Genomic DNA, 22,959 nt, shown 5'->3' with positions numbered 1-22,959 from the left:
ACTGTGATTGTGAATTTCATGGATCATCAAAAATTTGCTCTTCTTATTAATGACAAATAGCATTAATGAGTAAAAGTACTGGCATATAAGCATAAGAACTTCAAAATCTTCACAATCACTTCAGCTATTTGTTCATGAATCTTGCCCAGTTTACTCTCATCTGAACCCGAGATTAGCATATGCATTTTTATCACTATCTCCTTGGAGACAATACCACTCTTTGACTTGGTGATACTGTGTCAGCCAGGCAAAAGCACTATTAAACTGTTGAAACATCGTAGTGTTGTACTGTTTAGGTTCCACAAAAGGGAATTTGTATGATGAAGTAAGTAATCAGAATCTGCAGTTGTTCCATTAGTGTCTGCAATTGTTTGGAGACACTATGCATAATTTGTGGAGATCACAAAAAAAGGAATAAATTTTTGTGTTATATACACATTCTACGCCAAGAAGGCAAAATACTTTGGCCACATGATTAACAGTGGGTTGATCCAGCTTCAAAATGTAATACAGTAGCAATTCTGTGTGATACGAGCTCAAAAATACCTTGGTAGGTTTCTGGAGGTGTGTGGCAATGTATGTCTGTGTGCAGGTCATGCAATTACCATAAATTATTGGCCAGAATTTTAAGGGTGTGGAATTGGCACCAGATATAGTCCCACTTGAGTTTCATTGTGTTCAGATCTGGCAAATTTGGTAGCCAAGACATCCATGTGCCTTCACTATCTTGCTCCTCAAACCACTGCAGTATGTTCTAGTCTTCTGCCACAGTCATTTATCCCACTGGGAGATGCCGTTGCCACCGGTGAAGACATCAAGCTTTAACCCTTTCACTGCATTGCTGCGGAAGCATATACAAAACCTGTGTGTGGCATCAGAAACTTGGTGCATGAAACTGAAAAGTGAGCATATATATATGGATGCAGCACCTGATGTGTAGAAATTGCCATCTGTATACATACAGGTGCAGTGAAAGGGTTAAGGGATGCAAGTGGTCTGAAATAATGTGTTCATGTAGTAGTCCACAGATGTCATGGTGTCACGTAATATGTGACTAATGTCCTCCATATCATAATACTGACACCACTGGCCTGCACCCATGGCACAATGCATATTTCAAGCAGCCATTTTACTGGGTTATATATCCGGACATGACCACCGACTAGTTCTAACAAGTAACTTGATTCATTCAACCAAGTGACGCATTTCCAATGATACACAGGCCAACCTTGGTGATGTCATGTCCAAGTCAATTAATAGTGAGTACATCATTGGGAACCCATAGGGTTCATCTGCTGCCCTATGTATGTTGAATGCTGTGCTCTGAAACATTTGTGACTACACCAACACTGTACTCTATTGTCAGATCACCACCTATCCTACTTCACAAAGTGAGGCATGGACTTCCAACACCTTGTCACCTGCATGTGGTTTCACCACCCTTCAATCATTTTTCATAGTTGCTCACGATAGAACCACGGAAAAAAATAGCTGACCCCTTTACCATTTCTGAGCTGTTTATTCACAAGAACTGCACATAATATTCTGCCTTTTATTGAAGTTACTTATGAAAGTAGATTTCAGCATTTGTGGTCTGTATTACTGCTAGAATAATTCACCATTTGTTTCTGCTCAGCTCACCCTTACCACATCATGTGGGCACAATGAGACTAGGTGGCATTCCGTTTTGCAAAGCTCAACAGCCATAAAGTTTTGGCTCATCATTGTACATTGTGTGTGACATCATAGATAGCCAACTTGAACGAATAACTTGTGTGGTCATATTGGGAATTGAAGCCAGAAACCATCCTTTCTGAAGGCAGTGTATCACTAATTACACTATCCACGCATTTATGCCCCATGGATTGACTATTGGTTTCAACTTGTCACTTGCTTTCCTCATTAGGTAGCAAGATCCTCAAGAAGAAAAACATGGCCAGTTTAAATTAACTTAATCTGTGATGGAAGCACAGATTGTGAAACTGATAGAATAGTGTGCAAAAAAAGGCAGGGCTTCCACTTTGGATTCCAAGACTGGCACACAACTTTAACTTGCTGCAAAAATCTTAGTTAAAGTCCATTCTATGCAGAAACAAATCATCATCTCACCAGTGACTTTCTACTATTGCAAAGTCTGCCCACAAATATTTTCCTACTGTACAGACTCATTTAAATTCATTGAGATGTAACTTAAAAATTAATGACACAATGTCCCTAAGCCTCAATCTACTATTTAACTTATTCCTATACCAATTGTTGTCTGCTAATAGAATTAGCAAATGCATAATTAATAATAAAATCAGAGACAATTTGTTGAGGTGTCAACCAAGTTTTTCATTCTTTTTTAACCAAAAAAGTGTAAGCCTATCCTAATTGAATAAATTCAGTGATAATTTGAGTGTTTTCTAATGAAAACATATTGAAGATTCATAATCTTTTATAGTGACATTTCACAGCAATATTAAATATGACTGCAAATACCTGACAATACATGAAATTTATAGTAAAGATATCCAAATCACAATTGCAGTCCTAGAGAGCTTACCCATTTTTCAGTATATTCTAGCCTTCAACAATTTTAAATTTTATTGACTTAATGTGTTCGCAGGCTGTTGCATCGAAGATAAATGTTTTCCAAAAACAAATTCATTACTTGATGGAAGACAACAACCACTGGCAGATGTGGAAGAATTTGCTTTGAAAATTAAGGTACTTTAATTACCAACTTGGAGTCATTCTCTGAAATCATGATTTTTGTGTAAGTATTTTACAGAGAGTCTGTATCTGACATATGGAACAAAGCAATAGTACACTGAATATGGTGAAAGAGCATTGTCACTATCTTCTGCACCCACAAACTACTGGCAATCACATGTGGTGTATATATCAATTAAGATGTTCAGAAGCCAATGAAGGTGAGTACAGTTTCAGGGTATATGGAGAGGTGAACAGCACTGAATGGATATGACTGTCTTCTGTTCAGAGAACAAGAAATGTAACTTGTGAATCCATAAGATTCTGAGATCTAGCAAGAGAAAAAAATATTAAGTCAGATTTAAACTGTACAGTTTGGTGACCAAAGAAGATAACTGTGAAGTTCAATTTTTCTCCACTAGTTCCAACTATCAGTGTGTGTGTCATGATTCAAAAGTGGTACCTATGGATGCTGTTACAGGTTATGAGCCTGAAAGTGTTTTGGAAAGTTATATTTTCACGTTTAATTCAGAGAAAAATCACAAAAAGCTGAATCATTTGAGGGTATTTAAGAGTATGAATATGTTTTAATGACAATAAACTCTGACATCAGTTCCTCTGCTAATAGCTATTTCCCACTCTACATGTAACACTAATTTGCTTGCTCTTTTTTTATAGCTTCTTAACACTGATTCATGTGCTAAAGCTAAATTCTAAGGCTGTTTTGACATAAAAGCAAAGTAAATATTCAGATATAGTGGATCATATACACATTTCAGTGTTATCACTTCTGCTCAGCATCAGTAAATGTTAGTCAAATGTTGTACGGAAATAAACAGAAAATTCTGTGAAAGCAATATTATTTTGTTTTGAAACAAAATAGAAACACTGGAAGAAGCTTATACTTCTCCTCTGACATTACACTATTGTACTTTTCATTGCCCATGCCTACAGTATTCAAAACTCTTAGTGTAAAGGACAATATGAAATGATGACAGTATATCGAACATGGGAAACCATCAGCTTCATAGGCAGTAATAATTGAGGCAGGTTGCATCTCTGAAAAAGTGAAATAGATTAAGAACAATTCAGATGAGAAGGCAGAAAATGATCACTCGTTGTTTCAATTGTTTTCAGACTCTTGAAATTTTTCCCCCCACACTAACACTCACCTGGATGAAAGTGTATTATGTATGGCAACTATGGACCTAAAATTTTTTTCATACATGTTGTAAGAGAAGGTATAGTAACAATGTACTTGTGGGATGAGAGTACTGCTGTAATGGGCTTCCTAGAAATAATTTACTGTTTACTGAAGTTTCTCAAAACATTACTTTTCGCCACCCCCCATCAACTGTGAAGCACACTGCACACTGAAGATTTTGATGACAACTGTGGGTTGGGGTGGACAGCCGGCACAGGGAGGAGTGGAGGGAGTGGGGGGGGGGGGGGGGGGAGGGTGCATGTGCAAAACAGAAGTTCTGTCACTTTTTGCACATTTTGTGAAGTTCTGGGCTGTGGGTCATGGACAATACAGACACTGAATTAGTCAGCCACAATGGGACAGTCTTTTAGACTCATCATGTTTCAGGGTCTTTGAAACAACTAAACATCACTGTCAATGAATAATGTATGTTGCAGAATAATGGCAACAGGAAGTTGCTAAGGTTTCCAAAAGGTTTACTGCTGTTAAGTATGGAAGAGGTAGACTTCAAAACAATGGAACCCATGAAATAGCAAATTAAAAAACACAGTGAAAGGCATATGTTGCACTGAAATAATGCTTTTCATAAAAGGAGAATCAAACTGTTTTATATGTAGACACCAAATGTAACACTAAATTTAAAAGAATTACATCTGAATCTACAGTCACTGGTGAAGTATAAACAAAGTTGTGCTTCCAAAGGAACTCCCTTGAAGTCACCTTTAGCTGAAGATAAAGCACATTAAATACAACAACCTTATGGGTTTACTGTGCTTCATCAGAACAATCTAGCACCAATTTTACATAAATTTATGCCATGATTATGAGAGCCAAAGTGCTCACCAACGATATAGCAGTTCCAGCAAGGAGAATTTGATGGGGAGCTGTGTGTGGTTTCTGAGACCAAATAAATCTGAATGGTAGCTGTTTCACTGATGTAGAGCTTATATACTTACTTTGTATTGTCCAAGTGTGATTTGGAACACACGAGACATAGGATTAAGTGCAATATCCTATCAAGTATTGTCTACTGATAGAACAAGTAGTATATATTTAATGGACTTCATCCTTTCACATAAATAATCAATGTATAGGTAAAATTAAATAATGGAAAATCCAGGTTGAAATAATGGTAACATTATGAAAATGGTAGATTGCTACTCACCATATAGAGGAGACCTTGTGTTGCGGACAGGCACAACAAAAATATTGCTATACATTTGAGCTTTTTAGGTGGTGAGGAGGAGAGATAGTGTAGTGTGGGTGGGAGAAGATGTAGTTCTGTTTGTAGGAGCATGCTGGGACATGGTGGGGGCAGTATAGGGGTGCTAGGTGCAGCTGGGCAGTTTCAGGTTGGGCTGGGGAAGGAGTGAAGTAGAGGCAGGGTAGAAGATTACTGTGTGCATTAGTGGAACAAAAGGTTGTATAGTGCTTGAGTGGAAGCAGGGAAGGGGATAGATACGTGAAGAAAAGGGACTAGCAAAGGTTGTGGCTAGGGTGGGAGGGGGAGGTGGGGTTATGGGAATGCAGGATATATGGCAAAGCTAGTGATGGTAGGAAGGATCCAGATGGTACAGACTGTGAAGCAATCACCAAAGTGAAACACATTGTGCTGGGCAGCATGTTCTGCAACTGGTGATTCATGTGTCTTGGTTACAGTTTGTCAGTGTCTGTTCATGCAGAGCTTACCATGCCCACATAGATAGCTTGTGGATTACATGACTGCTTGCACAGGTAGCACTGTCTTTGATGGGATAAGAGATGCCTGCGAGTGGACTGGTATAGGTGGTGGATAGAGTATGTACAGGGCAGGTCTTGCATCTAGGTCAATTGCATGTTGTAGGGATATGGCCTATGAGGCAAGGGGTTGGCAGCAGGGGTGGAACAAAGATGGACAAGGACACCATATAGGTTCGGTAGGCAGTGGAATACCACTGGGAAGGATATTCCTCATCTCAAAACACAATGAGAGGTAGCCAACACACTGGTGGAGAATATGATTCAGTCGCTCCAGTTCTGTGTGGTACTGAGTCAGCAGGGGAGTACTTCTTTGAGATCAAACAATGGGAATGTGGGAGGCTGTGGGTGACTGGAGAGACAAGACAAAGGAGATCTGTTTCTGTACAGAGTTGGGAGAGTAATTTCGGTCTGAGATGACCTTAGTAAGACCCTTGGTGTATTGGGAGAGGGAGTGCTTGTCACTACAGAGCTATATGGAGAAGAGAGTAAATCACATTGCATATCGTATTAAACACAGAGTGCTACTCCCTCAATGTTGCATTTCGTTTTCTCAAAATGTGTGTAGGTAATGCAGTGTAAAGAGAAAACTCAGTCTAAGTATTTTTGATGATGTATTATTAATTCCATGCCCCAAAGGTTATTTTTTGTACTCGAAGTATGACTTGTGTTTGTATGTAGGCTATGGTTACCAATGATTTTCTTTTTTAAATATGGCCTCCTGTCAAGGCATACAGTCACCACTATTTATTCACACACAAGTCCATGGCTTAATCCAAGAAAAAAGGAGAAAAATACCAATTCCATTAATAGCTTTAATACCTTATCGTGCAGCTTAATAAGTAGCATTAATAAATATGATTATAAATGCTATTATGTGTGCTACCTGAAAGTTCTCTAGCACTTTTCACAATATGGAAAGGACAAATTGCTACTGAACGCTTACATTAGGCAGTGAGTCACCAGACAGGAGCCACGTGAGTGAGGGTTTTCTTTTTTTTCTTTTACTTCTGAAAAAGGAAAATGTGAAAAACTGAAATATTTCTAGCATTTTTTCATACTGTGCCTGTCTGTGACTAAACATTTCCACAATGTGATGAGTAGCAATTTGTCCTTTCTATTTTGTTGTTATTTCATCCTGGACTTCTCATTATTTTATTTTGCTTCTCTCAGTCAGAATTTTTCGGACATAGTTTGATTTCTGTTGAATGAGTTTCAGTAACTTTTAAACATTGGTTGTTTTTATGACATTTATTAATTGTTAAACATGCCTATTTTTCCTGTTTGCAATACAGTAAAATCTGGTACTTGTATGATTAAAATTAGTGCATTTCTGAGCACCAAATGTTGGTATAAAGAGAAGCAGTATTAGATAACGCTGTATGTTATTGTGTAGAAGGTATTCCAAATATGTAATCATCACTGTGTGTGTCAGTCCAAAGTTAATACAGATGAAACAACTCTTTAAAACTCAAATAAAATGTAATTTTTACGTTGCAATGTCATCTGGTAAGTGCTCTACACTGTCTCCTGGATGGCCTGGTGAAGGCTGTGGTAAAATACATTAACAATTAAAGGTCTCTGACCTTTTTCGATAATAATCGTACACATAAGTGAATGGGTTGTATGTCATGATTTACTGGATATTTGTCCTTTCTTGTTAGATTTAATACCTTGATTGCTTTTTGTGGATTGAAGGCAGATCTGTAGTATACGTTCTCAGGTGGATTACTCCTGTACTGCAAGCATTTTATGTTTAGCCAAGAGACTGACTCTCCCAATATATTTTGCTGTCCATACACTGACAAATAACTTCGACCGGCTGGAGTGGCCGTGCAGTTCTAGGCACTACAGTCTGGATCCGAGCGACCACTACGGTCGCAGGTTTGAATCCTAGCTCGGGCATGGATGTGTGTGATGTCCTTAGGTTAGTTAGGTTTAATTAGTTCTAAGTTCTAGGCGACTGATGACCTCAGAAGTTAAGCCGCGTAGTGCTCAGAGCCATTTGAACAAATAACTTCACTGAAATTGCACTGTTCAAGTTCAGCTATATCTGGGGTTTCCTAGGAACTAATCTGATCAAATTATCTTGATTCCTAGAAGCATAAATTCTTGCAGTTTTATTGATAGCTGCATGAATGCAGCCAGACTCCATGTATATGTGATCATATTCAAGGAACTTATGATTAATACCCTCCAACTTACTACTACAGCATTTTTCCTCACAAAATACATTCACAAACATGACAGAGAAAATGATATTCCTGTTCTGGTCACTGCTGGAGTTGTTACACATGTTAACCTCAATTACTTCTTCCAGTAATGATAGCATTTGTTTGTGTGTTAAGAATCTGTTTCACTTCCTCCACAGTCAGCAGTACTTTCATCCCACATATACCACTCTGTGGATTTCTGTTGGTTGGTTACATAAAAATAGAGTATCCACAGCAACAGTTTAAACAAAGCTATCCCTCTGTATGAAATGGTGTTGGGAAACACATTTGCAAACTGAAGCAAAGGAAATAAAATTAATAAAGTTTTGATTTTCCCTACTTCTCTCTTTGATGACATTCTTCTGCTCATAATAATGTACAGAAAGTTCTGGCTGAGAATAATGGATTATTATGGAATAAAGGAGGTGACTCTTCAAAAGGCAGAAGTGCTGGGTCGTCAACAGGAATGCAAACAAAAGGTACAGAAGTTTGCTTCACTAGCTTTCTGAATGAAATTCCTTTCACAAGCTTGTAGGAGAAATGAACATGCACCTCCACCTCACCACAGTAGTAAGGGCCAAAGAAAGAGCTGGCAGTCGACTGAGCACTATGTAGGGAGATAGGGAGGGTGTGTGTGTGTGTGTGTGTGTGTGGGGCAGGGAGGGGGGGGAGGGGAGGGGGGGGCGTGTGCGTGCGCGCGCGCGCGCGCGTGCGCGCACATTTCTCCTACAAGCTTGAGAAAGGAATTTCATTCCAAGAGCTAGCAAATCAAAGTTCTGTATCTTTTGTTTGTATACCTGTCAACAACGCAACACTTCTGCCTTTCAGTGAGTTGTCTCCTTTATTCCTAAATAACTCTTCTGCTCATAGTTAGAGTCTGCTAAATTTAGATGAACTTTCGTTTCTTCTTCTACTTTAATTTTTGCTCCCTCACTAGCAATTATTTTCAGCTGAAGCAGAGGGACAAGCTAAAATTTTTGACAAATATTGTAGGGTAAATGGCCTCCAAAACATAACATAAATGCTGTTCTTCGATAAGTGTCATATAATCTACACATATTAGTTGTCGGGAAGTAAGAGTTTAAGTATTTCTTTTCTCTGTATGATCTGCAAAATGGTTACAGAAAGCAGGAAATATAGCAATGTGATTCATAATACTTTGTTCTGCTTCATTTGGTGTATGTTTTTCCCTCTACCATCTTCATAAGAAATGCCACCATTGTTATATTACATTTCTCTAGAGTATACAGATACATTATTTGGCATACCTGTATTGTTCCCACATTGGATTTTTTCAGGAAGTATTTTCTTGAAAAATGGTATTTACTAGTAGCTGCTGTGTTCCCTTCTCTTCAGCAGAGAGTTTTCTTAACGTATTCTCATATTTGTTGATTTTGTGCCTAGCTCAGTACCACAGTTTATAAAACTCCAGAAAATTATTTTCCCATTCTTGGTTGGTTGGTTTAAAGGCAGGAGAAGGAACCAAACTACAGGGCCATTGGTCCCTCGTTCCTAATAAAACAATGCCACAAGGGTGAGAATAAAATGGATGAAACATATAACACAAAACGGAAAGAAAGGAAAAGCCACAAGAATGAAGGGAAGACAACGAATACTAAAAGGAACAAAAGAGGACAAGAAAACAACAGAGAGATGCTAGAAACAGAAGGGAGTAAAACATGAAAGCAGATTACAGTGGCTGGCCAACCACAAGAATAAAAATGGAAAGCTAGCCACTCTGCAACACATTAAAACCTCCACCCTAAAAGCACTAGGGTGAAGGACATGGAGGGACAAAGGACATGCATTAAAACCTACATAGAAGTATAAAATCCACTCTCACAGATAAAACATAAAACTAAAGCTGTTGTGGAGGCATTGTCGCCCAACACTGAAGGCAGGGTGCTGGAAAAGTTAAAAGTCTGCCGCAGATCGGCTAAAAGTGGGCAGTCCAGCAAGAGGTGGACGACTGTCATTTGGGAGCCACAGCGACACTGAGGTGGGTCCTCACGACAGAGTAGATAACCATGCGTTAGCCACGTATGGCCAATGCAGAGCCGGCAGAGGACAACTGATTCCCTGCAAGAGGCCTGCATGGAAGACTTCCACACATTCATAGTCTCCTTAATGACATGCAGTTTTTTGTGTGTGCTGTTATGCCATTCCGTCTCCCAAAGCTGGAAAACCCTGTGGTGTAAGACAGAACGTAGGTCAGCTTCAGGGATGCCTATCTCCAGAAGCGGTTTCCGCATCACTTGTTTGGCCAGCCTGTCGGCAAGTTCGTTGCCTGGAATTCCCACGTGTCCTGGGGTCCACACAAACAGGACTGTTCCAGGGCATAGATGGACTCCTGAATGGACACTACCAAAGGGTGGCAAGCGTAGCACTGGTCGATAGCTTGTAGGCTGCTCAATGAGTCATTACACAGGAGAAATGACTCGCCTGGGCATGAGCGGATGTACTCAAGAGCACGAGATATGGCTGCCAGCTCTGCAGTGAAAACACTGCACCCAACTGGCAAGCAGTGCTGCTCAACATGTCCTCCATGAACATATGCGAAGCCTATGTGACCATCAGCCATTGAGCTGTGGGTGTAAACCACTTCAGAGACCCAGAACACGTCAAGAATTGAGAGGAAGTGACAGCGGAGAGCGGTGGGATTAATGGAGTCCTTATGGCTTTACAAAAGGTCCAGACAAAGCTGCTGCCGAGGTGTCCTACACCATGGAGGCATATGTGAACAGACTGCCTGCAAGTAGAGGTGGTAAAGGGAAGGACTCCAGTTCGGAGCGACGGGACCGCACGCAAACCGCAATCGTTTGCCCCAATCTGGGCTGCCAATGTGGGAGATGGACTGCCATGGGTGGGAAAAGGAGATGGTTATTCGGATGCTCAGGGGAACTATGAAAGTGTGCTGCATAACTGGCAAGCAGTTTTGCACGTCTGATCTGCAGTGGAGGGCCACCAGCCTCCACCAGTACACTGGTCACTGGACTCGTCTTAAAAGCTCCTGTCGCTAATCGAACCCCACAGTGGTGTACAGGGTCGAGTAAATGCAATGCTGAAGGCGCTGCTGAACCATAAACCACATTCCCATAGTCAATTCGGGATTGGACAAGGGCTCTGTAGAGCTTCAGCAGCGTACAGCGATCTGCAGCCCAAATGGTGTTGCTCAGGCAATGGAGGGCATTGTGGTGCTGCCAGCACTTCTGCTTAAGCTGAAGAAGATGAGGGAGCCAAGTCAATCGAGCGTCGAAAACCAGTTCTAGGAATTGGTATGTCTCCACTACAGTGAGTGGATCATCATTAAGGTAAAGTGCGGGATCTGGGTGAATGGTACGACACTGACAGAAGTGCATGACACACGACTTTGTGGCTGAAAACTGGAAGCCGTGGGCTAGAGTCCATGACTGCGCCTTGTGGATGGCTCCCTGGAGGTGCTGCTCAGCAACAACAGTACTAGAGGAGCAGTACGAAATGCAGAAGTCGTCTGCATACAGAGAAGGTGAGACGGAGGGCCTGACAGCTGCTGCTAGGCCGTTAATGGCCGCCAAAAATAGAGAGACACTCTATACAGAGCCCTGCGGGACTCCATTCTCCTGGATATGGATGGAACTATGGGAGTCACGAACCTGGACACGGAAAGTACGGAGCGACAAGAAGTTTTGCATAAAAATCTGGAGTGGTCCCCGCACACAATGTGGCAAGGATATGACGTTGCCAAGTTGTGTCGTATTTTACGTAAGTCAAAAAAGACAGCAATCAGGTGTTGCCGTCTGGAAAAGGCTGTTCGGATGGCAGAATCAATGGACACAAGATTATCAGTGGTAGAGCGACCCTGGCAAAAGCTGCCCTGACATGGAGCCAGCAAGCCATGTGACTCCAGGACCCGACCCAACCCAACCACCAAAACACCATATGTTCCATCAGCTTACAAAGAACGTTGGTGAGGCTGATGGGCTGATAGCTATCCACATCATATCGTAGCAGTTTTGCGCCCAAAAAAAAAAAGCTATCCACATCAAGCGGGTTTATAACGGGTTTGAGCACCGGAATGATGGTGCTCTCCCGCCATCGCAGCAGATCCGGTTGAAGATGACAAGAAAATGTCGCTTGTAGTCAGATGAGAGATGTTTAGTCATCTGGGTGTGGACGCAATCAGGCTCAGGAGCTGTGTCAGAGCGATGTGCAATGGCTCCCACTCTGTAAATGCGGCGTTACAGGATTCTCTGCAGTGCAGTGTGTGGTGAATGAGAGGACGATCTCTTCCATCCGCCATTTGAGTGTGCGATAGGCTGGGGGGTAATTCTCCGATGCAGAGTCTCGAGAAAAGTGCTCAGCAATCGCGTTTTCGTCGGTACATAACTCGCTATTTATGGTAACACCGGGCTCAGCTGTTGGGGCCTGGTATCCGAAAAGACGTTTGATCTTTGTCCAGACTTGGGAAGGTGACGTGTGGCACCCAATGGTGGAGGCGTATCTCCCAACACTCCTTCTTCCGTTGTTTCATAAGGTAGCAAACACGGGCACAGAGCTGTTTAAAGGTTATGAGGTGTTCCGAGAAAGGGTGCCACTTATGCCGCTGTAGAGATTGCCGACGCTCCTTAATTGCTTCAGCGACTTCCAGCGACCACCAGAGGACTGCCTTATGCCTCGGGCACCCTAAAGAGCGAAGGATTGCGTTTTCTGCCGGAGAAACAATTGTGCTAGTCACCTGCTCAACCATCACATCGATGTTACCGTGTGGGATAGATCCAGCGGTGACAGCAGATGTGAAAGTTCCTCAGTCCGCCTTATTCAAAGCCCATCTGGGCAGGCGTCCGTGTGCCTGACAAAAATGGTTTAAATGGCTCTGAGCACTATGGGACTTAACATCTGAGGTCATCAGTCCCCTAGAACTTAGAACTACTTAAACCTAATTAACCTAAGGACATCACACACATCCATGCCCAAGGCAGGATTCGAACCTGCGACCGTAGCACCAGCACGGTTCCGGACTGAAGCTCCTAGAACCGCTCGGCCACCGCGGCCGCCTGCAAACTGATATATCAGTGGCTGAGTAACTACCATGAGCCACACTGAAATGTGTGGCAGCCCCAGTATTTAAGAGGCACAGGTCGAATTGCAACAGTAAAGTTTCGACATCTCTGCCTCGACCAGTAAGCATGGTACCACCCCACAATGGGTTATGGGCATTAAAATCTCCCGGTAGTAGGAAAGGTTTAGGGAATTGATCGATCAGTAAGCATGGTACCACCCCACAATGGGTTATGGGCATTAAAATCTCCCGGTAGTAGGAAAGGTTTAGGGAATTGATCAATCAGTGCAGCTAATACATTCAGGGGTGCTGCACTACCTGGAGAAAGATATACAGTGCAGAGAGTTATTTCCTGTGTCGTCCTTATTCTGACAGCCACAGCTTCAAGAAGGGTTTGAAGAGGCACATTTCACTACAGACCGAGTTTAGGACATAAACGCAAACTCCACCTGACACTCGATTATATTCGCTACGGTTCCTGTAATATGCGTTATAGCCATGGAGAGCAGGGGTCCGCATTGCTGGGAACCAGGTTTCCTGGAGGGCAATGCAGATAGCAGGTTAAAGCTTAACAGTTGTCGTAGCTCAGCCAGGCGGTGGAAAAAAAACCGCCGCATTTTACACTGGAGGATGACATTGTGAGACTGGGAAGGCATGGAGCATTCAATGAGGCACTTTACGAATCAGAGTCACCCGCTTCCACCAATTTATTGCCTGAGCAGCCTATATCCGTTGTATCTGAGGGTCTGGCGAGATTTAGGTCCTCAGCAGATGCCAAAACCTCCACCCCATCCTCAGTCACAGAGTTTGTAGGTAGTGGTGGTGTTGGTGCCACTGCAATTTCCTTCGTCTTAGGGGTTTTCTTTTTGGATTTCTCTCGCAGCTCCTTGGGTTTCCCTGGCTGGGAGGACTTCATTGGCTCAGTCTCTGGGACTGAGGATGAGCATGAAGCCGTATGACCAGCTGCTTTTGGGCTCTTCAGCCACTGGCGGATGTCATCTTTCCCACTAGAAGGGAAAGACTTACGCTTCTCCGGCTTAGAATTGGGGATGCCAGAACTGTTGTAGCAGTGGCATAAGACGATGTCATACGCACAGGATGCAGGCATTCAAATTCTCTCTTAGCCTCAGTGTAGGTCAGTCTGTCCAGGGTCTTGTACTCCATGATTTTCCTTTGTTTCTGGAGAATCCTGCAGTTAGGCGAGCAAGGCGAATGGTGCTCTCCACAGTTGACACAGATGGGAGGCAGGGCACATGGAGTATTGGGATGTGATGGGCATCCACAATCTTGGCATGTGACACTGGAAGTACAGCAGGAAGACATATGGCTGAACTTCCAGCACTTAAAGCACTGCACCGGGGGAGGGATATAGGGCTTGACGTCACACCAATAGACCATCACCTCGACTTTCTCGGGTAATGTATCACCCTCAAAGGCCAAGATGAAGGCACCAGTGGCAACCTGATTATCCTTCGGACCCCGGTGGACACGCCGGACAAAATGTACACCTCGCCGCTCTAAATTGGCGCACAGCTCATTGTCGGACTGCAAAAGAAGGTCTCTGTGAAATATGATACCCTGGACTGTATTTAAGTTCTTATGGGGCGTGACGGTTACAGAAACATCCCCCAGCTTTTCACAAGTGAGTAACTCCCGACTGGGCAGAGGATGCTGTTTTGATCAAGACTGACCCAGATCTCATTTTGGACAAGCCCTCCACCTCCCCGAACTTGTCCTCTAAATGCTCAACAAAAAACTGAGGTTTCATTGTCATGAAAGATTCCCCATCACCTCTCGAACATACAAGGTACTGGGGCGAATAAGATCCGCTGCCCTCCTTAACCTGACATTCCTCCCATGGTGTGGCCAGGGAGGGGAATGATTTGGGGGTCATACTTCTGTGCGTTGAATTGAGCTCGTGATCGCTTAGAGACTGCTGGTGTTTCACCATCAGCAAGAGATGATGGACTACACTTCATCGTGTGTCATCCGCCCTGATGCCACCCACTCTGACCAGGGTCCCTCCCCACGAGCGCCACCCAGCTGCAGCAAAGGCCACCTGGCAGGATGGCCATTGCCGAGAGTCCTAATGCCACAGGGGGATGGGCATCTACCCCTTGGCATACTTGGGGAGTTAACAGTGCAGGCATCAGCAGAGTGATCCCTGTGTGGTCAGGGGGCTACAACCAACAGGGTACATGGCGGCCCCACCACAATGGACTGGCTACCGTGCTGGATATCAGGTGCAAAGAAGTCCATGGTCATCATTGATGCAGAAATCGACACTGCATAGTGCACAGTGGAAAATGCACCCAGGAAGGTGTCCTCGTCCAAGAGATGGAGAATGGGCAGGACTGCAATGCGATGATGAGAAAGTGGGCTAAAGATGTCAATGCACAATGGACACGATGCACCTTGTAAGGTGCCCTTCCCCAACTGGCTTGCTCTTCTGGAAAATTTTGAAGAATGGAGGTCTTTTTTCTTTTGACAACTTCATTACTATCAGAATCTAGAGACATTTCTTTAATAACATTTTACATTTCTTTCCGAAATACTGTTCACATTTCACTTTATTACATTATTAGTGTGAGGCAGATGATACTTCTGTTACGCCATTGTTTTCCCCCCTCCCTTATTCCAAATGCAAATCAGACAAAAATGATGTGTTCTGTCCAGTTTTAAGACTGTGGGTACATTGTAGCTTTCTGGTTTTATCTTCCGGATAATTTGTATTATTGCTGCTCTACTTTAAAAGAATTTTGGCTACATTGTTTTTCTACACCATTATGTGTTATAATTTTTTCACTGACCTATTTAATTTCACTAATTTACTGTAAATTTTCTGTAATGGTGTAAAAAATTAGTCAACCTGAGTCCATAAATTATAATTTGGGTATGAATTTTAGAATGACAAATTTACTGACCAGATGTCTATGTCTATGAAGTGACACTTGTAACAATTTTCTGCAATAGTTCAGTAAATTTTCAAAATAATATATTTTGTCAAAACAGCATTTTGTGGCATCAAAAGCACTGAGATTCAAGTTCACATAAAGCAGTTCTTCGGTCCACCTCAGAATCACTTGACAAGTCTTTCTCCATTTTATGTACAACTGTGATTTAAATGTGTAGCCCAGTTATTTAATTAAATAAATCTACATTTTAGGCCTGCAAGGACCACCAAAAAGATCCAGATTTCTGTGTTGTGGCAAGAGTTGAAGCATTTATTGCTGGATGGGGACTTGATGAAGCACTGCAAAGAGCTGAAGCCTACAAGGAAGCAGGAGCGGATGCCATTCTCATTCATAGCAAAAAGACTGATCCCTCTGATATAGAAGCGTTCATGAAGAAATGGCAAAACAAGGTATTCAGCCAGTGCAATTTATATATGCACTAGACAAGTGCAACTGATAAATATGAAAGACGTACACAGCTCCCAAACCTAAACCATTCTTCCTGTTGGCAGTCAGTAGGTATACAGAAACAGGGAGCATATCTAAGAACAGATTACTGTAGTGAAATATACTTAACATTAAGCCTTTGTGTATTAATGAATGAGGCAGACAGGAACATTGGGAGTAAGAGTTTTCTTGCACTATATTCCATTATGGCAACCTGTTGGCATACTCTCATGATTTCATGTTATTTATGGAGGCCCTTATTTAATTAACTTTAACAATCTTAAAATTAAATTACTTCAATCTAGACATAGCACCATTACAGCAATAACTGAGCAATACCTTTGTACGCATACATTTATCTCTCTCATTTTTGAAATTATCTGTCAGTGTTATCTTTTCTGCATAAGTAAATGTTGTTAACTCATTACTAATATCTCCAATACACAATATACCAAATCAAAACTTGCAGCAAACTTATTTATGAATAACAAACCTATTTAATTCTATTGTCTAACATATGAGGGTTCCTGCAGAAAGTTCAAACTAACATCTTACACTTGCAGGCAGACAGACTAACAGTAGTATGTGTGGGTGTGGGAAGAATAATACTCTGCGACTTCAATGGTTAACATATCCTCTACATTCTGAAAAAGTACATAAGCAGAGCAGATATGGATGGAGGATCACCATAGCGAAAATATGGCAAATGGGGAAATCCATTGAGATAAGAGACTTTGAGAAAGGGCAGATTATTTTTACACAGTGTCTGTGAATGAATATCCAAAACAGTAAAGCTCATTGAATGTTCACCTGCTACTGTTGTGAGCATCTATGGACTGTGAAACTACCTCTAGGCACTGAATGGTTGAATGTGTACAACACTTCACAGAACATGGGGTTCAGAGGCTTGTCTGCTATGTAAAATACAATAGACAGTGATCTGTGCCAACTCTACCAAAAGAACACAATGTTGGTGCACGCACAAGTGTTTCAGAGCACTTCGTTCATTGTACATTTATTCACATGAAGTGCTGAGTGCTATTTACGAGGGATTTCAGATTGATTACGTATTTCTAGATTTCCAGAAGGCTTTTGACACTGTACCACACAAGCAGCTCGTAGTGAAATTGCGTGCTTATGGAATATCATCTCAGTTATGTGACTGGATCTGTGATATCCTGTCAGAGAGGTCATAGTTCGTTGTAATTGACGGAAAGTCATCGAGTAAAACAGAAGTGATTTCAGGAGTTCCCCAAGATAGTGTTATAGGCCCTTTGCTGTTCCTTACCTTTATAAACGATTTGGGAGACAATCTGAGCAGCCGTCTTCATGTGTTTGCAGATGATGCTGTTGTTTATTGACTAATAAAGTCATTAGAAGATCAAAACAAACTGCAAAATGATTTAGAAGAAATAATGGAATGGTGCGAAAAGTGGCAGTTGACCTTAAATAACGAAAAGTGTGAGGTCATCCACATGAGTGCTAAAAGGAACACGTTAAACTTTGGTTACAAGATAAATCAGTCTAATCTAAAAGCCGTAAATTCAACTAAATACCTAGGTATTACAATTACGAACAATTTAAATTGGAAGGAACACACAGAAAATGTTGTGGGGAAGGCTAACCAAAGACTTCATTTTATTGGCAGGACACTTAGAAAATGTAACAGACCTAATAAGGAGACTGCCTACACTACACTTGTCCATACACTTTTGGAATACTGTTGCATGGTGTGGGATCCTTACCAGATAGGACTGACTGAGTACATCGAAAAAGTTCAAAGAAAGGCAGCACGTTTTGTATTATCGCGAAATATCAGAGAGAGTGTCACTGAAATGATACAGGATTTGGGATGGACATCATTAAAAGAACAGCGTTTTTCGTTGCGATGGAATCTTCTCACGAAATTCCAATCACCAACTTTCTCCTCCGAATGCAAAAATATTTTGTCGACACCGACTTACATAGGAAGGAACGACCACCACGATAAAATAAGGGAAATCAGAGCTCTTACAGAAAGATACAGGTGTTCATTCTTCCCGTGCGCTATACGAGATTGGAATAATAGAGAATTGTGAAGGTGGTTTGATGAACCTTCTGCCAGGCACTTAAATGTGATTTGCAGAGTATCCATGTAGATGTAGATGTAGCTGTACATTGTTGAACACGGAGCTCCGCAGCAGACCTCTCCTACATGTTCAGATGTTGACCCAATGACATCATAAATTATGATTGCAGTGGGCATGAGGCCACCTGGGTTTGATCATCAATCTGTGGAAATGTGTTAGCTCTTTGGGTGAGTCACATTTTTGCTACACTAGGTTGATAATTGTCTTCACAAATGCCATCATTGAGGTGAATGGTAGTTCAAAATGTGCAGCATTCCGTGGACTCAGGCTGGTGAGAGCAGTATTATGCTGTGGGAGACATTATCCTCCACTTGAATGGGACCTGTGGTAGTAATTGAAGACACACTGACAGCTGCAAACCACCTACATCCCTTCATACTTGATGTCTTCCCTGATGGCGACGTCATCTTTCAGGCATATAATTGTCCATGTATCATAGCCAGAACTGTGCTGCTGTGATTTGAGGACATTACACTGAGCTCCCTTTGATGTTTCAGCAACCAAATTTTGCCTGATGGAAATCTTATGGAATCCATCTGGGCTGCTATCGAGAGCCATCACGGCGTACGCAATTTGACCCATTATTTACGTGAATTACATGACCTGTGTGTAAACACCTAATACACATATCTCCACAAACCTGCCAGCAAACTGTTGGATACCTGATACACAGAATCAGTGCTGTATTTCATTCCAAAGACAGACAAACAAGCTTTTAAATAGGTCGTGCTCTGAAGATCATTTTAAGAAGTAAAGTCTTCAGGAATATGAAAAGAAGTGGAAACAAAATCATTAGTAAAGAGATGTAACTATGTGAATCAGCTTATGCAGACTATGTCAAGATGATCAGTACTCTTGTTTTTACAGTGTGAGTTTTAAAGCCATATCAAGTATGTGAGCAGTTTTATTCTGCTTGTACACAAGACAGATACTTTTTCAGAATGTAGAGGATATGTTAACCATTGAAGTTGCAGAGTATTACTCTTCTCACACCCACACATATTACTGTTAATCTGTCTGCCTGCAAATGTAAGATGTTAGTTTGAACTTTCTGCAGGAACCCTCATATGTGGCAGATGTACACAGATCCCCCATTCATGAAGCTCGTGGGGTATCAGAAGACAGCTGTAATTATTAATGAAAGGTTTTGCTTACAGAGAATCATGCAGAGATATTTTTAAAGAATTAAAAATCTTGACTTTGACAGCTGTATTTATACTTTAAAGTATCTGTTTCATTAAGACTCATTGATTCTGAATAGCACGTTCAAATTGTGAAACAAGAATAAGGATGACTTTCATATTGATGTTACACACAAAAACAATACATCAAGACAGTGATTACATAAAGCAAAAATTCTCTTCAATACATTTCCACACAATACCAATAGAACACAAAACTTTAAAACTCTTAAAAGAGAGCAAAATGATCTTCTAATGATCCACAGCTTCTCCACTCTTAATGAGTATTTGGAATAATGCCCCAATCTGTAGGTTCTGGTTCATAATCTCTCTACTTAGTAATTTATAAATTATTTCTATTTATAACTAAATACTCTTTTCTAATGTACTCCTGTTAATTAGTGTGTATAGTGAGTGTGTATTTAGCTAGAACAATGCTTACTTTAGTGCAATCAATCAAGATTTATCTTGAACTTTTCAGCTGTGTCTCTTGTGTCTATAAATATGTACATAAAATTCTATTTCCTTATACTTATTACAATCAATCGCGATGTATTATAAGGAAGCTCTGGAATATAGACATAATATTACAACTTATATGTGCCTGTATTTTGTACATAGCCTATGTAAAGTTTTACACTGTCTTCTATTTTGACAAGTCCTACATCATGACTTGATAAAACGGGCACTAAATAAACAAATTCATCACACGTACACTCCATGATAATGTAGCAGTAATTCACAAGAACTGCTGAATGTTACTTAAACATGTCTGAACAGAAATTCTTAATAAATATTACAAATTAGATTAGATGGATGAAATTTATTATATTTACATCTCCTTTTTGTGTTGTAAGTAAAATCTCTTAGTTAAGAAACTGCTACAGTTGATGTCAAGTTTTCCTTGTAGAGAATGTTAGACATTTTTCTCGTCATCTGTAATCCTTGGCTACACACATTTGTATACACACATTCATATGCAGAAATTTCTTACAGAATGTACTGTATTTACTCGAATCTAAGCCGCACTCGAATCTAAGCCGCACCTGAGAAATGAAACTCGAAATCAAGGAAAAAAATTTTCCCGAATCTAAGCCGCACCTGAAATTTGAGACTCTAAATTCAAGGGGAGAGAAAAAGTTTTAGGCCGCACCTCCAAATCGAAACAAAGTTGGTCCATTGTAATATGAAACACAATTTAGGTCGAATGAATGACAATACAGCTACAGTTGTTTGGTTCGAGTCGTAAGTTTAGCAGTTAGCTTTACCAGGTAGCCATTGCTATGCGTCAGGCGCTTCGTCTGTTTGATATGGGTACCCTTCCTTTTTCGCATGCTTCGTCTGGTTTGAATTGATTGCTTATTTTTCTTTGGTCTGATAAGTGCCGTTCTCTTTGTTATATGTGTTTATGTCACTCTAAGCTGAAAATGCATTACTGTGCTGTGTCATGCATTGTTTGTCGCATTCTGATAATGAGTGTTTACGACCTGTCGCCGCTCGCGGCATGGCTTGCTCTTGTGCACGCTACCGCCACTTTTTTAGGGAATCGTCTTATTGGCGAAACAATGGCAAGAGGCTGCTATTTGCTGTTACTTACAATACTGCTTTCTTTGATAATGATCAACAAAAACAAAATAATAGACTGCATATGATAGAAGATGTTCTGTACGAGAGTTTAGCGGAAATTTTTCTCCATTTGAAAATCTTTGCAGACGCCTCTTTAGTACATTAAATTCTGCACAGAACTTAGAGTCATCTTAGATTTAAAAATCTAGTCAATTGCCGTGCTTCATTTCAGACTGTATCACTATAAGGCATACGAATATAAACATGACATGATATGTATATTCTTCCGCCTTTGCTGTTGTCTCACTCTAGTTTCGTAGTTTATTAGGCAGACAGGATTTAAATGAGATAGCAGCAAACACGAAAGAATACATGGCAAAATGTTTATATTTGTATTATTCTTATGGTAAAGAGAATACTGCATGTGATTCACAATTCATAATAGTTCCTATTAGCAACCATCTCTTCCCACAGGTAGCAAAAAAATTCAGAAATCAGAATGTAAAGTTGGCCAATCATGGCAGAGAAAAAAAGCTCGTCTTCCAACTTTTTTTTTTAAATTTATTTACTGACGCAGAGGTTTTGGCGCCAGTATTTATCGTTGTGCCTGCAAAGCATGCCTGTGTAGCGCTACATATATTCGACGGCAGAAGTTAGTTTTGGTGGCACCTACCAACATTTTTCAGAACTTCCACTTACTTTGCACTCGATTCTAAGCCGCAGGCGGTTTTTTGCATTACATAAACCGGAAAAAAGTGCGGCTTAGATTCGAGTAAATATGGTAATATCTTCTACTTAAAAAAGCAAAGGATGATAGTGATTACAGAAATTTTCAGGGTCCTGTTGTAATTGTACCAACCAAATATTATACAACCCCAACAAAGAAGTTTGAAGAAATGGGAATCTCAACAGTAATATGGGCTAACCATAATTTGAGGGCATCAGTGCAAGCAATGCAAAGTACTAGCAAACAAATTTTTGAAGAAAAATCACTGGCTGGTGTGGAAAAGAAGGTAACACGATCTTTCAAATACTGTTAAAAATAATAATTCGGAACCACACACGTAAAAATATGCATTTTACATATTTCAAGTTATATACAATACTTAAGAAATGAATTTCATAATCTGAAGTGTCATGCAAACATAGCCCCTACTAACAGACCATGAAGTGAGCATCATCACTGGTAAGTGGTATATGCAAATTGAGAATATTTTTTTAAATTTCTTCACTTAATTAACTAACTAACCTTTCCCTGTGGCTTCGCTCACATGCACATTCAATACATACATTGCATGTCTCCTCTACCTCCTCCCTTTCTCAGTTCTCCTCTTCCTCCTCCTCATGGTCTATTTATTCCTCAGCCCCCTTACTCTCTCTGCTTATCTCACACTCCCCCTCTTTGCCTATCTCTTATTCTCACCCTTTCTGTTCATCCCTCTGCCCTGTCTCTCTCTGCCCATCTACATCTACATACATACTCTGCAAAGCAATGTATAGTGTGTGGTGGAGGGTACCTGTACCACTACTAGTCATTTCCCTTCCTGTTCCACTCACAAATGGAATGAGGAAAAATGGACTGTCTAAATGCTTCAACACAAGTCCTAATTTCTTTTCTGTTATCTGCATGGTCCTCATGGTTTATTTTTGGGGGGAGGGGAGGGGAGGGGGGAGGAGTAGAATGGTTCTGCAGTCAGCTTCAAATGATGATCTTTTTAAATTTTCTTGGTTGTGTTGCTCAAAAAGAACATTGTATTCCCTCCAAGGATTACCATTTCAGTTCCCAAAGTATCTCC

At 41.0% G+C, this 22,959-nt stretch overlaps 1 protein-coding gene across 3 annotated transcripts in view; it reads left to right on the top strand.

Moving 5' to 3' along the window:
* LOC124797323 (phosphoenolpyruvate phosphomutase-like) overlaps nucleotides 1–22,959 on the top strand; it is a 51,207-nt gene that overhangs the window by 15,901 nt on the left and 12,347 nt on the right. For 2 of the 3 annotated variants that reach the window (XM_047260777.1, XM_047260778.1), the window contains exons 5-7: nucleotides 2,609–2,709; nucleotides 16,053–16,250; nucleotides 22,000–22,176. In XM_047260777.1, coding sequence (XP_047116733.1) covers nucleotides 2,609–2,709; nucleotides 16,053–16,250; nucleotides 22,000–22,176 — 476 coding nt within the window. The remainder of the gene's footprint in view (nucleotides 1–2,608; nucleotides 2,710–16,052; nucleotides 16,251–21,999; nucleotides 22,177–22,959) is intronic. The other variant, XM_047260779.1, reaches the window with a different exon arrangement.

This window comes from Schistocerca piceifrons, chromosome 1 (assembly GCF_021461385.2).
Source record: "Schistocerca piceifrons isolate TAMUIC-IGC-003096 chromosome 1, iqSchPice1.1, whole genome shotgun sequence".
NCBI lineage: Eukaryota > Metazoa > Arthropoda > Insecta > Orthoptera > Acrididae > Schistocerca > Schistocerca piceifrons.
Note: the sequence above shows the minus strand (reverse complement) of the source record. Positions and strands in the feature narration are given on the sequence as shown.